Consider the following 15,284-nt stretch of genomic DNA (forward strand, 5'->3'; position numbering starts at 1 on the left):
GAAAAATCTCTATCCCTTCCACACACTACTCCTTTCCCCTACCGAGTGAGTCACGCCTACCCCGAAAGGGAAATGGCTTAATGGTGTAATAATAATAATTAATTAAGTATTAATTAAATTAAATTTCTATGAGACATGAAAAATTCAAATTTCCATAAAGGTACCTCTCTGATTGATCCTTTTGGGGACAGAAACTAACTGGAATTTCATATTCTTAAATTAATAAAGTTTAAAATCTGTATATGCGATATTGAAATTATTTCCAATGAAGCAAGTTCTACACTTCAAGATTTATAAAATGCTTGAAATTTAAAAAGTTTCAATTTGTTTGAAAATTTCCTTTGGGCGGAAATTATATACAAACCTAATTTTTGAGCTGTTGCTAAAGTTCCTTAATAATTAAGTTTTACACGGAGAAAACGATATCGCAAGAATTGCATTATATAACGTAATTCCTGCGCTATATATCGTAATTATTACATTATAATAGCGTAAAATCGTGGTATCGTACATTGCAAGATTTTACATTATATTATTATTTTTATTATATTATATATACGAGGGTTCTAGTAGTGGCCAATCGATATTAGTGCATTATAATATCCTAAAAGGCTCCGGAACCTGCTTGTATGTTATCATATTGCGTTTTATTTCCATATAGAGGTTTTACGATTTAATTGTGCGATATCTTTTTCTCCGTGTAGTAGGAAGCACGTATGTAGTCGGTAAAATGACTTTCTGTACGGTACCACACCTAGCGCAAAAATGAATAAGTCTACCGACTTGATTTTTTGCATGGAGATGTTTTTGCGTGTCTAATGCGAAAAAATTACTCAGAATCAACCCTGAGTTACAAGCTTTTCATAGCGTTGCTATGCAAATCTTAAAGATGTAGCCATTTTTACTCAAAATAGCCCTAATGGCACTCCTAGCGCAAAAACTTTCAAAGTTAAAAGCAAGATGTCCATTTTTTAAACAGATATTGCAAGAAAACTTTAAATTTGGATACTTTTGAGAAACTGGTATAACTCTGAAATAATTTTATTTTCTTGGGCTAATTTTAATGGTCAGTCTTCATAGTATGTTTCTGAATGCATAAAATGATCGAAAAGCGTTTCCCTCAACAATTAAAAATGATTATTGATCATGTTTCAATCAATTTTATTAATATTTATTTAAAAAATTGTTTTTAATATTTTTAAATCTTTTAGTGAGTACAATCATTATTTAAAATTTTGCGACTTTTTTGCACTAAGTTTGACCTTAGGGTTAAATATAGGGGGAAAATCCCAAAAAGTATCTTAATAATGGAAATTTTTTTGAACTTGGACTTATAAGTGTGGGTTTCTTGTTGATTTTATGTTTTCAAACAAATCGTAGCTTCTTCGTTAATAACTAGAATATACATATACCACCTATAGGCCATCTTAAGTTCCCTAGAAGCCGTCCTCTAGGGAAATATATGATTTCAAGGGTCAATTAAACTTAGCTACAATTTAAAAGCGCAATTAGAAATTGAAAAGAATCAAATGGCTCTAACTCACCTTGGAACAGAGATTTGGAAACGTCAGCTTGACCTCCAGGGAAGACTCTCCTGACGAAGATACCCATTTCCCCACGTGGACTGTCCCTGCCACCGACGACACTGAATCCGAGACTAGGCTTGCCATAGCCCTTCTCGAACCTTGCAATATGTCTCGTCAAATACTGATGCATTTCCGTCGAGGGTTCCAAGGAGGAGTCGACATCCTTCCGGGTAGAAATGCACGTGAGTGGCAGGAAGTCCGGCCTCTTTTTCGGCTGCATATTATCATCGCAGGTGGACGGAGAATTATTTGAGGAATTGACTTTCTCTTTCTGAGAGTCAAGAAGAGTCATATTGGAAAGGTTCTTTGCGTTTTCTAGGTACTCGTAACCTCCTGATAGGGGAGGAACCAAGCATACTTGGGGCACTGTTTCTTCGTAAGCTGTTATCAGTCGCACTTTATTTCCGTTGAAGGATTTTAGGTACTCTTGAACTTGCTCAAGACTCTCGAGAGTTCGGAGTTCCTTCCCTTCGACCTCGACGATCTCATCGCCGAGCCTCAGTCTCCCATCTCTGTAAAAGAGGAAATTTTATTATTAAAATATCAGTATTTTTCTGGGTTCAAAAACACTGGTTCCAAATTCAATTTCTTTTTAGGTGTTCGTAACCCGATCAGAAGCCCTCAGAGTTTCGGTCGGTTATTCGTCCATCGTATTTTTTCACGGAAGGGAAAAAGAAAAGGGTTAGGGAAGTGGGAACTGGGAAAGTTAGAGATAGGTTATTGAGGGAAAGTATACGAAACGAGGGCAAGTAGGAACTGGGGGATAAATTACGAGAGGTAGGAGGTGCAGGGCACAGAGGGGCTGCATGAGGAGAGAAAGTGAGAAAGTAGAAGAGGAGATAGGAGTTAGGAGTTAGGGAATTTAGGGATTGTGAAGTGAGGGGACTAAGTACGGGAAAGGAGGTGGAAAGGGATGGGAAATAGGGGGTGGGGTAAGGGGAGGGAAGGAAAGGTATGAAAAGGGATCAAAATTGGGAAAAGTACAAGAGGGAAGGGGGTGTGAGAGTAAAGTGTGATTGAAGAATGAGGAGAAGTAAGAGTAAGTAAGTTATCAGGGGAGGGGAAATTAAACAGAAATATAGAAGATAGAAGTAGGGGAAGTAGGGGAGGGAATTAGAGTATGGGAGTGGAAGTAATAAGAGGGGAGGGGAAGTGTGAACAAGGGGTAGGGGAATCCAGGAGAGGGAGTAAGAGGAGGGGGGTAAATTAACTCCTTAATAAAATAAAGAAATTCTTGAATGAATTCAGAATATTAGAAATTGAAAACTAATTTTCGTTGGTGTAAAATAATTCTGTAAAAGTGCAGATAAGCAAATTGTTTTAAAAAAGTAGGTTCAAATGAAGAATGAGATTAGAGAAATACGGAAAATATGACAAGATTAAAGCAACATCAAATAGATGCTTGAATACTTACGGTCTCGAAAATGTAAATTCCTTTGATGAAATCATATATTTATCCTATTTATATTTGTTACAATAACGTTCCATCTAATGCAAGAAACCAATAATTTTCTTTCTACATCTTTAAAATATAATAGATATTCGAAGAAGACACTTTTAAAAGGATAATTAAAAAATAAAGAATTGATTGCAGAAGTGTTATTTTTTCTTAAAGAGGGCAAACAACCGAAATTAAATCTCTTCGACAGATAATAAAATATTTCAGAGAAAGAGGCCTTGGCAATTTTATTAGACAGCTGACATATTACGAAACAGTACATTGTGGGTAAGCGGATGAAATCTGCCGGATGTAGTAGCCTTTTTCATGCATGAATCACTGCTTTTACGAAAATTTCTTCAAAAGAATTGTTGCAATTAAAGCCGAATACATTTTCGGACAGTATGAGTGTTAATAATTTAAAGTTTTCTTGGAAAAGTAAACAGATTAAAAAAAATATATTTTTATTTTTTGTGACAATAATCGTTTTGGTATCGATGAATTTCTTTATTTCACGAACTTGTAGGATATATATCTCTTAAAGTTAAAGTTTTGAAATTTGAAGGTATTAAAATTACTTATTTTGTGAATTAATTTACTCTTAGCAACTGTCAACAATTTATTAGAAATTGAAATAGAGAACTTGGAAATTGGCAATAGGAAAGTACTTCTAAAGAGATTACACTATTAACCTCTTAAAGGAAGAAACCAATTTCATATCAAATTTTCTTTTTGGGATTATACAATACACATTGTAGATTTTCCCAGATTTTTTGTTTCTTTGGAATAAATTCTTCAATTTGTATAAATAGCACTAGAAAAAAAGATTTTGTTTATCATCAATTAATGAGTCATTTCAGTATGTTCCTTTTGCCGTAGAATACGAACCTGAAGGTGAAAATGGTCTACTTTTCGCGTTTTTCAGAAAAACAGGTCCAAAAAGTAAAAAAAAATGTTTGCTGTTTATGAAATCATGTATCAAACAAACCAAAAATGCTAAATTTGTCTAAAAGAGCAGAAATTAAAGCCTGATGCGTTTACCGCGAATTCTAATTCATTTTCTGCAGTTTTTTTTGTTGATCGTGACTAATTTGCATATAAACTCTTCATTTTTGAAAAAATGGTTATAAAATGTTAATTAATGATCTAAAATGCAGTTAAAGGTGTTGATTGGGATGCTGAAATTCAAAAAACGCCGTAACGGGCAGTTACGGCTCTCTTCGAATCGTGGCCCTCAGAAATAGGCTTATCATGATTTGAGAAAACGCCGTTCACGAAAAAAGAATTTCGCAGCTAAAAATGAATGCAGCTACGGCATTTCTCGAATCACAGACGTTTTTTTTCGAGGTTCGATGATTCCGGAGAACGGTGTAAGCTCGTACGGACCTCAGGAAATCACGAAGGCTCGAGATCACCTCCCGATAATTAAGTAAAGTCCGTAACTGCCCGTTAAGGCTTTTTCTCGAAAGTTTCTGTGACGTATTCAGCTTTCTATGATTTGAGCCTGCAGTTAAGAGTCAGTTACGGCTCTCTTCAAAATCACGACTCGCAAAATTTTGCAATTAACGGCGTTTTTCCAAAATTTAGCAATAATTGTTCTAAAAGTTATTAATAATTTGAAAAAAATGATCTTAGTATTCCGGTGCACCTTTTCTTCACGATTCCAACGATATAAAAAACTCATTTTTCGATTTTTTGCAGTTGACGGTGTTTTTTCAAATGACGGCAGAATTGTTTTCTATTATCTTAACTAAGAAAGAAGTGCCTTTGAAACCTGAAATTAGAATCCTCTGGTTTTAAGATTTACATGAAAGACTGAGTAAGAGTTAGAGAAAACACTTGTTACCAGCCTATAAACTTACCTATGAGCAATTCCATCAGTTTCTAGCTGAACCACAATATATCGAATCTCCCCAATTCGTTGCTGAGCCAATCTGATACCCAAGCTCTCCTTAGGGTCCTTTTTGATAAGCTGTACAAGTCGGCACCTTCTTACTTTTTTTGGAGGCTGGATGATGTCACTCAGAAATCTCGACTTGTCCTGTTGCAACCTCACTCGATGGGACAGAGTTGCAACGGTATTTTGACTCAGTCCACCTCCTAAGCCATCAGAACTCGGTGCCAAATGCGAATTTGCTGAACCTGGCAAGAGCGAAGTCTGATGTATGCTAGGCAACATTCTTCCCGAGTTACTCTGGTGCCACCTGAGAACATCTATTCTCTCCTCGATATCCGCACTCCCATTTTCACAAATTCTGTTTGACCTCAAGCTATCAGCCTCCTGTTCTTGGCATTCACTAGGGGTCGAGCTTCTCATAGGTTTTTCTAACTCTGAGTCAACAACACTACTTGTATCCGAACTATCTGTACATTTTAAACTCTGGGTTTCATTTTCAGAAGCTGCAGCTGATTCTCCTCTGGGTCCATCACTGTCATACCCAGATTCATTAGAACTTACATAATGAGAAGATAATCTCTGTTCTCCGCTAGGAGCTGAATTCCTCCTATGGTTCCTCAAGTTCGTCGCTATTTCTAAATTCAAGCCAACTTCAGAATTCGAACCTCCATCATGATTTATCCCCATTTCATGATTTAGAGAAACAGTATCCGAAAACCTGGAGTCGTTCATAGAAAGTCCAGATTGCGGAAGAGACATGGGACTTCGATGATTGTCGTATCCATCCTCTATCTGCAAATCATCTTCAATCCTCTCCAGATGACTCGGATTAAGACTATATCTATCTTGCTCACAACGTTCAACCCTTTCGCTTCTGAATTCTGCATATGAATTTCTGCCCATTCTTGAAACGTCCTGAGACCTAGAGGGAGCATTTCTGTTAAAATGTCCATTTCTGGGACGTCTTCTTCCCAAGGTAGTTGTTCCTTCAAAAGAATCTTCGATCTTTAGAGAAGGAAAGTGTTCCTCTGAGGCAGTCTTGAAAAGCCTCTCATCCTTTAGACCTGATCCATGTCTCTCTTCAGGAAGAACGGAAAGTTTGGACCTCAAAAATGAATATGGAAAACTAGTCTTCTTCACTTCTTTAAAATCACAACTACTTGATTTTCTTAGGTTCTCGTCTTTCGATTCTCCAAAATCACATGAACTGAAGGTCCTGGGAGATGGTGAAGGGGAATGACCTCGTAGAGTAGAGAGACCAAGTGAAGGTGAAATTATTCTCTCTTCGAAGACATCGTCATCAGTTCTGCCACTTAAATTATCGCAAGACACTGTTTTGTCTTTTCTGCTGTTGATTTGAAGATCAATTCCTTCAGAAGGATCATCTCCTTTCACGTAAGTTGGGCTAGTGTTCAACTGACTGGTGCTGCAGCTCCTGAAGAGATTTTCCTTTTCTGGAGTTTTTTCAATACACTGAGAACGTCTGTTGCTTCTAGAGGAGTTCAGCATCCCTGTAGACCCCATCCTGATGAAAAAAGATTTAAAAGGGGATGGAGATCTTTGTGCATTGAATATCCTCCTTTCCTGTTTTGCTTCACTTTTCTGCTCGAAGAGTCTTTCGACTTTTTCACTGTTGTTGTTACTGTTGTTATTATTATTGTAGTTTAAAGAAGAGTTTCCTGAGATGGAATTGATGGTCTCTCGAGATCCGGATCTGCGAAACGAGTCTATCTTCTTGCTCATCTTTCTTAAGCTCCAAACGCCTAAGCCTGTAACGAGAAAGAGAAACGGTATAATGGTGCAATCAGAAGTTGTGAAGCGGGACAATGGGGCAAAAACTGGTCAGTAAAAGGGGGTTACTGAGACGCGAATTGGGATGCCAATCGAGGACGAGGAGGTATGATGTGGGGAAAAACCATAAGGCACGCTCGACACATGGTGGGCCCTCCCTCCCAGGATATGTGTTGTGGCTTCTGGAGTTATTCAAGGTGTTATTAGGGCGCAGGTGAGTATAACGGAGATCCTGGCTAATGGAGGAGCGATTGTCAAACCACTCAGGTATCAAGTACATATGTTTTGCGATAAACCCGTTCCCCAGCCGATTCTGAGTACTGCTGAACTACTGAGCATCGATTTGGTGTAAAGGACAACTGTTTTAATGTTTACGTTTCGAGAATAATGACAATTAATACGCGATCTTGAGGAGGTTTTACATTTCTAGTCCAAAGGTCGCCAATGCTTATATGCAAGGCTCAGAAAAATGTTCGTTTCTTTTACGGGGTTTGAACCTTTTTTCCTGGACATTTAAGTAAAATTAAAAAATCTAATGTGGACAGATTCTAAATTCAAATTTAAAAAAATTTTTATTAAATACTTAAAATTAAAGAAAATGTCATTTACGGTTTCAATATTGTACAATTCAAATTAAAAGTCTCTGCAGTGTAATGATTTTAATGTCTATAATACCGTAAAAATTAGGTACTACTACAAGATAAATCGTTCTAAATTGTACAATGTCAAAAAAGGAGTCTGCAAAATTTAAATAAATTCTAAGGAGTTGAAATTAGACAATTTTCCAAGTAAAAACATTTCAAATTGTATATTTATAAATCAGAAGCTAGCAGAGATGTTTACTTTTTATTGCTAAGGTTTTACACAACTAAATTGAATATTTTCAAACCATTAATTTAGATTGAAAACTTGGAAAAAGTAATAATTTCCAGATTAGGATAATTGGCATTCCCAGGAAAAATGGAAGGCTAACTACAACGGGATAAATACAATTTTTACCAACTATATTATAATCCACTACCTACTAGAAAAGTTGAAAAGGGGGCTTTAAGCTCACTCTACTTGCCACATTAAAGAGGTTTGTTTATTTTTTCCTACGATGCTTATCATATTTTTATGATAATCATTTCAATAGGTCGAAAATTAGTTGGTCCTCCTTTTTGATCTACTGACTTTTGTAATGCAAAAAAGCTAGAAGCCGATCCTTTAAAAATGGAAAAAGCCCATCAAATAAAAATGTATTTGACACAGTTATAACTTTTTTATATGGACAAGAGAAAGATTGATGATGGAATGTTATTACGTCTATACATTTGGTTACAATGCAGTGAAAACGTCGCCTATTAAATCAGTTCCGTGTCTAACAAGGAATATTACTCATCTACGTACTTTACGATCCAGCACTGCACTGGCCAATTATTTCTACCGTAAGACTATTAACGTGGTCAAGTGTTACTCGACAAACACCTGTTGCTCTCTAGTCATGAACGCGATCCCAGTATCCTTGTGTATGCATGTTAATTACAGAATGCGAAAAACTTTAAGTGGATTAAATCACTTCCGGAGGATGCGTGAAACCGTGAAATTTACTACACTCACACTAAAGAGAAAGCAGTGAAAACAAAAATAGAAAACAAACCAAACTGAAGAAATTCAAATCAGAATAATTTGAAATTCAAATTTTAATTAAGGGCCAAAATTAAATAAGATTAAAAGGGCGTGTCAGGTAATTTGGCGAAAATTAAAAGTTAAAATTTCTTTGAGAACGTAAAGTTTGATTATATCTGTAAAAATTACATAATTTTTTGTAGGAACGCAATTTGCAATAAAAACTAGTCGTTCTTTAGCTAATATCGCAGTTGCAAAATTATACATAAGTTTAATACAATTTTAGCATACATGAAAAATGGTTTTCAAAAAATGTTTATTTTTCATTGATTAAATTAAAACAAACACCGGTTTTTGTAAAACATTGTAGTTAGAGTAATCTTTGGATTGTGATTCGCAGATAGTCAGAATATTGATCAAAACATTTTGCTTTAATTTTTTAAATAAAAAATTCATTTTAAGCCGAAAGCGAACATCAAAATTCTCAAAGAAACTCATTATTACTATTTTTACAATGCAATGAACTGAATAAAAATTTAACAGAATTAGATTCTTATTTTATTAAATTTGTCATGCCCTTAGTTTTCATATAACATTTACTTTGATTCAAGTGACACAATGTATTAATTATCGTCATAATTCTTATTTAAATAATTTAATTTCATGTTTTTAATTTTATTTATTAAAATGATGTGTTTACCGGTTTTTTTACCGGATGGTAAGGTTATGCAATACAAATTTCATTATTTTAAATAATATTTTTAGTCTAGATTAACCCATAAATTCAGATTTTCTTTCATGTAAGAAGTGCAGTACATGTTTTTAAAATATTAATATTAACAAAGTGATTACAGCTCTGCAACTATAATTGGAGGCAAAAAAACTCTATTTTTTAATTCTGCAATTAATTCTAAAACAATACGTGTGTTTAATAATAATCAAATCTTAAACTTTCTTTTAAAAGGTATAAAGACTTAAATTAGAAGAAAAACAGCCTATGGGCTATAAAAAATGTAATTGAAGAAATATGAGAGAAAGAAAATAAGGAGGAGAATTTGAAGATGCCTTCTTTGCACAGAAAAAACAAAGGATAAAATTGGTTGCAGCTAATTTTTTAGAATGATAAAGTTTTATTCAGGCAACTTTACGTATTTTAAAATACATTTGTTGCCATGAAAAAATAAAAGAAACTTTAACAGATATTCGGGCAAAAGTTATGCTGTGAAGTTAATTTTTGTCTCAGGTAATTTTTTCTTCGGAATCAAGGTAAAGTCTATCCTTCGTTTTTTCTGTGTGTATTTTCTCTTTCTTTACTTATTTTTTTAATGGAGGGATTTGCATGTGCGCTTGTCCAGTAGACGTTGTTGATTCGTGTAGCCTACATTTTTAAATTTCTAAAGAATTTTGTTATTAAAAAGAAAACACTTAAAGGAAATGACAACGATATAATATTTTGCTGATCATCAGTAGTCAATCCGAATGAGGATCGTGAAATATTTTATTTTACGTTTGCAAAGCTATAGATCACTTTATGGATGCACCAGTGAAATGCATTCCATGTTAACGACGTTGTTGTCGAGAACCCGTTACATCGCTTAGCATTTGTTGTATAAATTTCCATCTAAATCAATTGCGAGATGCAGAACACCATTATAGTAAATAGCAAACCACGAGGCTCACGACTTTCGGGGGCAAATTAACTTTTTAAATAAAGTAAGAAGTCAACAGTGTTAAAAATGACGAACGCAAAAGAAAGTGGTGGTTAACCAACAAGTTCATTTTATGGTATTAGAAAAGTTAAAAGATGTTAACCGCTTTACGATTGGCAAGAAAGGCTGACATAACTTGTATTAGTTTACTTTTCTAAAAGGCAATTTTTAATATGTCATACAATCATAACAAGGATAAAAAGCGTTGATGTTTTCAGCACGAAAAATATAATTGGGTGGAAGAATAGAATTGTTTGTGATGGGCTACCAGAATTTTTTTTGACAAAAATGTCTGAGTGTTAGCATTGAGAAAAGTAAACAAACATAAGTTTCCAAAAGAGGTACTCTTCCGTACTGATGAGGTAAACGACCGAGAGAATGCTTAGTAAAAATTTACGTTACGAAGAATTGAATTAGTAAAGTATCCCCACTGCTTTCGTGGCAAAAATGTGAACGTATATTGCATGGAGGATGCTGCAAGGAAAAGCAGTTATGGAAATTAATAACACTTATCGTGATTAAAACCAGATTTCTATATTACTCGCAGTACATTTTTCTTTCAAGAAAACCAATTCGAATACATTATTCATATGGTTTTCCTTCTATCCTAATAATACGTTTTGTATCCGGCAAAGATAAAAATGAAATGTGAAACTAGAAAAGAGGTTTTGCAAATTCTACTTTAATGAAATAAAATAAAGAAAGTTATGTCCCAATACAATGCAAGTTCTTCGTTTTATTTTTAATGGAATTTAATTTTTAAAACGAAAAATTATTTTAACCATTTAAGTAAATTTCGTAACAAATACGAGGAAAATTTGAAGGATTAGTGTCGTCAAAAAACTTGCTAAAGGTTTTCCTGGCAGGACACTGGAAGCAGCAGTGCATGCAGTTCAGTTCGAGAGCACTTAGACTCGTCACATGACGGCATTACCTGTTGCAAGTGACAAATAAAGAAGGAAAAAAAGAAAAAAATTATAAAGGAAGGAAAAGTCGTGCTTCTTCTTGCGCTAAGACCATCGTGATGAAGACTTTGGACGTAATTAACTTTTGCCAAGATTCATTGAACTCAAAGAAAATCAACCAAGAGTCCTTAAATATAAACAAACATATTACATCAAGAGTAAAAAATTAAAAATTAATCAAGCTGTTTTCATAAGTACATACTTGACTCCATAAAACAGTACAATTTTTTAAATTATATTTTTCAATGACTTTATAAAAAGGGCAATAATTCTGGTAATGAATTAAATATGAAAACTATTTTTCTTGTCTGAAGAAAATGTACATAATAGAAGAAAAAAGTTTCTTTATTTAAGTACAAGACTTTATTAAAACAAGACGAATTTCTTTAGATCAAAATAATAGTATCACAGAAAAAATGGAAGGTAAAGATAATTTCTGATTTTTAATCTTGCCTGGATAATCTTTCGCCTTATAATCGCTCCATTTTTATTCGAGTTGTGGTGAGAATCACGACGCCAGCGCTATGTATCGTAGTTTAACTTAATTAAATTGGAGAGAACTGGGGATTCCCATCGGTCAGTTGCTTTTTGCGCTTTTTGCTAACTGGTATTAAATAAGTTCTAAATCGTCTACAATAGTGTAATTTATTTCGGAGGAGATATATCAGTAAGAACAAAATTTTTTTCGTGTTTTGTGTTGTTGAATCTACATGTTTTACCAAAATTTGCTCACTTCAGCGTGACGCAGTTGACTAGATCAGAATTATTCCCATATAATCTCTGTGAAATTTTTTCTGAAATATGTTTTATTTTTAACCATTGCAAGTCTTACCTGCAACAAATTTTAATTTTGGTTTTTCTTGTGTTGTTTTAAATCTAGTGTCCCGATTTATAGCTCGAGTTCACTCATACTTTGACGTTTTCCCATTGCTGCTAAGGACGCCGAATCAGACGACAGCTTTCATTCTATCGTAGGATAAACTTTCTCTGAATAGCATGTAAACATTAACAGCGGGAAATTTTACTTGCAACAAAATTTAACTTCAGTTTTCTCTGTGATATCGTACATATCCATACTAATATTTTTTTGACTCAATGCTAACTTTTCCCTGAATGTATAATATAACTGCACGTAGTTTTATGGTACGAAATAAACTAAAAGATAATAAATAATGGAATAAATGATTCACTTATTTCTATCTAGGAAACATTTTGAATATAAAATTGAATCTACCGCCAAACTTAATTTAATCTAGTATTTTAGAAGTGAATTATTGCCAATAAATAAATTTCAAAGTGCGTCGCATGTGCATGAATGGTTCCGCTATCACAGAAATATTTAGAATTGTGCAATGATTTCTCGATAGGTTTAAATTCTTAAATGCCAATTAACTGCAATCCTTACGCCAGTTATTAAACTGGATATGCAAGTAACAGTTTATATCGAACTTCTGAAGGTAAACCTAGCTCTCATCTTAATTAGTAATATAGGGTGAACCAGTTATTAAAGCTTAACAAAAATACTATGCTCTAAGAAAGAAACATCAAACGAGACAATAATTTCAAGCCTGAACAATTTTTTAAATCTAAAGGCGAAATATTTGTTTACTATGCAGAATCCTTATCAAGTGTAATTTTCTTAGAAATGTAATTTTATGTAAAAGTCATTTTAAATCATACAAGTAACAAAACTATACCATCCTAAATAACAGTAATTACCTATCAGCTAATTGATCCACATGGTTGACCTATAAGGTTCACCAAGAATTCAAAAATTTGTCTTTCATTTTAAAATAATTATGCTTTTTACTTTTAAGGTTACGAATATTTGAGTTTGAACACGAACTGAATGAGACCCTAGTTAGAAGAGACATAAGAAGTCACAGAAACATGAGAGCCTGCATGAAAAAATGCATGGACATACAAGAAGCTAGAGAAGTATGCCAGGACAGGAAAGTATGGCGGAAAATAGTTAATAAAAAAAGTGGCAGTAGAGTGAATGACGCCTGAAACAAAAGACCTTGGCCACTAATGGACCCAAGTGGGGAACCTTACATAACGACTTTGTGAGGATCTTCACTTGGGGTGATTGCTAGAGAGATTGATCAGCAATCTGGGTCGGAGCAGTGTTGCGAAAGGGAAATGGCTTCATGATGTAATAATAATAATAATAATAATTGGAAAGCTCCAGGTCCGGACATGGTGCACAACTTCTGGTACAAGTACCTGACGAGTATGCATCTTGCGTTGGCAAGGTGTTTTCAGAAGATCATTGAATACACAGATTTGATGCCAGGTTTTATGCTCCAAGGTACTACGTATATGATACCAAAAAAACCAGACGCTAAAAACTCATCTGACTTTCGACCGATAGCCTGTCTTCCAACAACTTATGAATGTCTTACAGCTATCATTGCAGATAAGGTATATTCTCATTGTGACAAGAATGACATTCTTACAGAAGAACAAAAAGGATGTTGTAAAAACTCACGAGGCTGTAAAGATCTAGTCACTATAGACGCCGTTGTCATGACTCAAGCTCGTAAGCATCAAAGGAACTTACACATGGCATACATTGACTAAAGGAAACGTTTCCTTTCGTTCCGCATGACTATTTGCTTGAAGTCTTAAAACTTTACAAAATCTGTCCACGCATTATTACCTTTCTAAGCCATGCGATGAGGCTCTGGGGTACAAGAGTCAAGTATTCTGATCATGGACAACCAAGGATAACTAGATCAATACGCTTTACGACGGGTATATTTCAAGGAGACTCCTTCAGCGCACGATGGTTCTGTTTAGCATTGAATCCATTGAGCAAAACACTAAACAGTATGTCTCATGGGTTCAGAATTTATGACAATGAGGATGTTCATCACGTGACCCATCTTCTTTACATGGATGACCTGAAGCTGTACGCTAGTTCAGGCCAGAAACTGCAGCAAGTGATTGATGTCACAAAGCAGTTTTCCAATGATATCCACATGGAGTTCGGACTAGATAAATGCAGAACAGTGCATTTAATTAGAGGGGAATTAGGGAACGCAGAGTTATAGAACGAGTTCGAAAATGGCATCGAGGCAATGGCTGCAGGCGAATCATATAAATATCTGGGTATTCTTGAATCTAAGGGTATTCAACATACGATAGTTAAGAGAAGCCTAATGACTGCCTTTACTACGAGATTCAGATTAATTATGAAGAGTTTTCTCAACTCGGCAAACAAAAGCAGGGCGGTCAATACATATGCCATCCCTGTCCTCACGTACTCCTTCGGGCTCATAAAACGGTCTAACACCGACATTGAAAAGTTAAACAGAATTATTCGCGTAGAAATGACGAAGCACCGAATGCACCACAGAAATTCAGCGATTAAAAGGGTAGTTCTATCACGACGTTTAGGGGGTAGGGGCGTTGTAGATGTCAAAAAACTGTGTGAGTTACAAATTATACAGTTACGAGACTATTTTAACAGCAAACGAAATATTGCGCTTTACAGAACCATCTGTCAAGCGGATCTTGAATACACGCCCTTAAATTTGTCCTCAGATGGGGCCTTGAATATCAGGGCAGAAACCATAGAGGAATTAGAAATACAATGGAGGCAGAAAGCCATCCATGGCGAGCACCCCAACACATTAGATCAAAGTGAATTGGATAGTGAGGCATCTAATATTTGGCTAAGAAAGGGTGTTCTGTATCCAGAGACGGAAGGATTCGTCATTGCAATACAGGACAAGGTTGTCAGCAGCAGGAATTATCGCAAACACGTGTTACATCAAGACGTGGTTGATCGGTGCCGATTATGTGGAGATACCAACGAATCCATCGAGCACATTAGTGATGGCTGTCGCGTAATGGCTCAGAGAGAATATACGCACAGACATAATGATGTAGCGGGCATTATACATCAACAACTTGCCCTAAACCTAGGACTCTTAAAAGAATGGGTGCCCTTCTATAGATACCTTCCAATGCCCGTTTTAGAAAGCGAAGATTACATCTTATATTCGGATGTTACTATCCAAACGGATCATTACATCCGGGCCAATCGACCTGACATCGTGATGCGGGGGAAAAAAAGGTGGAAGAGTCATTATCATCGACATTGCTTGTCCGCTTGACCAAAATTTGCAGTCAACCTATACGACCAAGATCCACAAGTATAGCGAGTTAAGGCATGAGGTAAAGACCATATGGAGGAATGTGAATCATGCATCCATTCATCCCATTGTGATTTCGGCTACAGGCAATGTGCACGCAAGATGCACTGAACATCTTAAACATTTA

At 35.2% G+C, this 15,284-nt stretch overlaps 1 protein-coding gene across 3 annotated transcripts in view; it reads right to left on the reverse strand.

Annotated features, from left to right (window-relative positions):
• Positions 1-15,284, reverse strand: part of LOC117168665 (bromodomain-containing protein DDB_G0270170-like) — a 165,051-nt gene that overhangs the window by 15,907 nt on the left and 133,860 nt on the right. For all 3 annotated transcript variants that reach the window (XM_033354325.1, XM_033354326.1, XM_033354327.1), the window contains exons 3-4: positions 4,887-6,690; positions 1,545-2,098 (exon numbers count right to left, since the gene is read on the reverse strand). In XM_033354325.1, coding sequence (XP_033210216.1) covers positions 1,545-2,098; positions 4,887-6,690 — 2,358 coding nt within the window. The remainder of the gene's footprint in view (positions 1-1,544; positions 2,099-4,886; positions 6,691-15,284) is intronic.

The sequence above is a fragment of the Belonocnema kinseyi genome, chromosome 3 (assembly GCF_010883055.1).
Source record: "Belonocnema kinseyi isolate 2016_QV_RU_SX_M_011 chromosome 3, B_treatae_v1, whole genome shotgun sequence".
In the NCBI taxonomy this organism is placed as follows: domain Eukaryota; kingdom Metazoa; phylum Arthropoda; class Insecta; order Hymenoptera; family Cynipidae; genus Belonocnema; species Belonocnema kinseyi.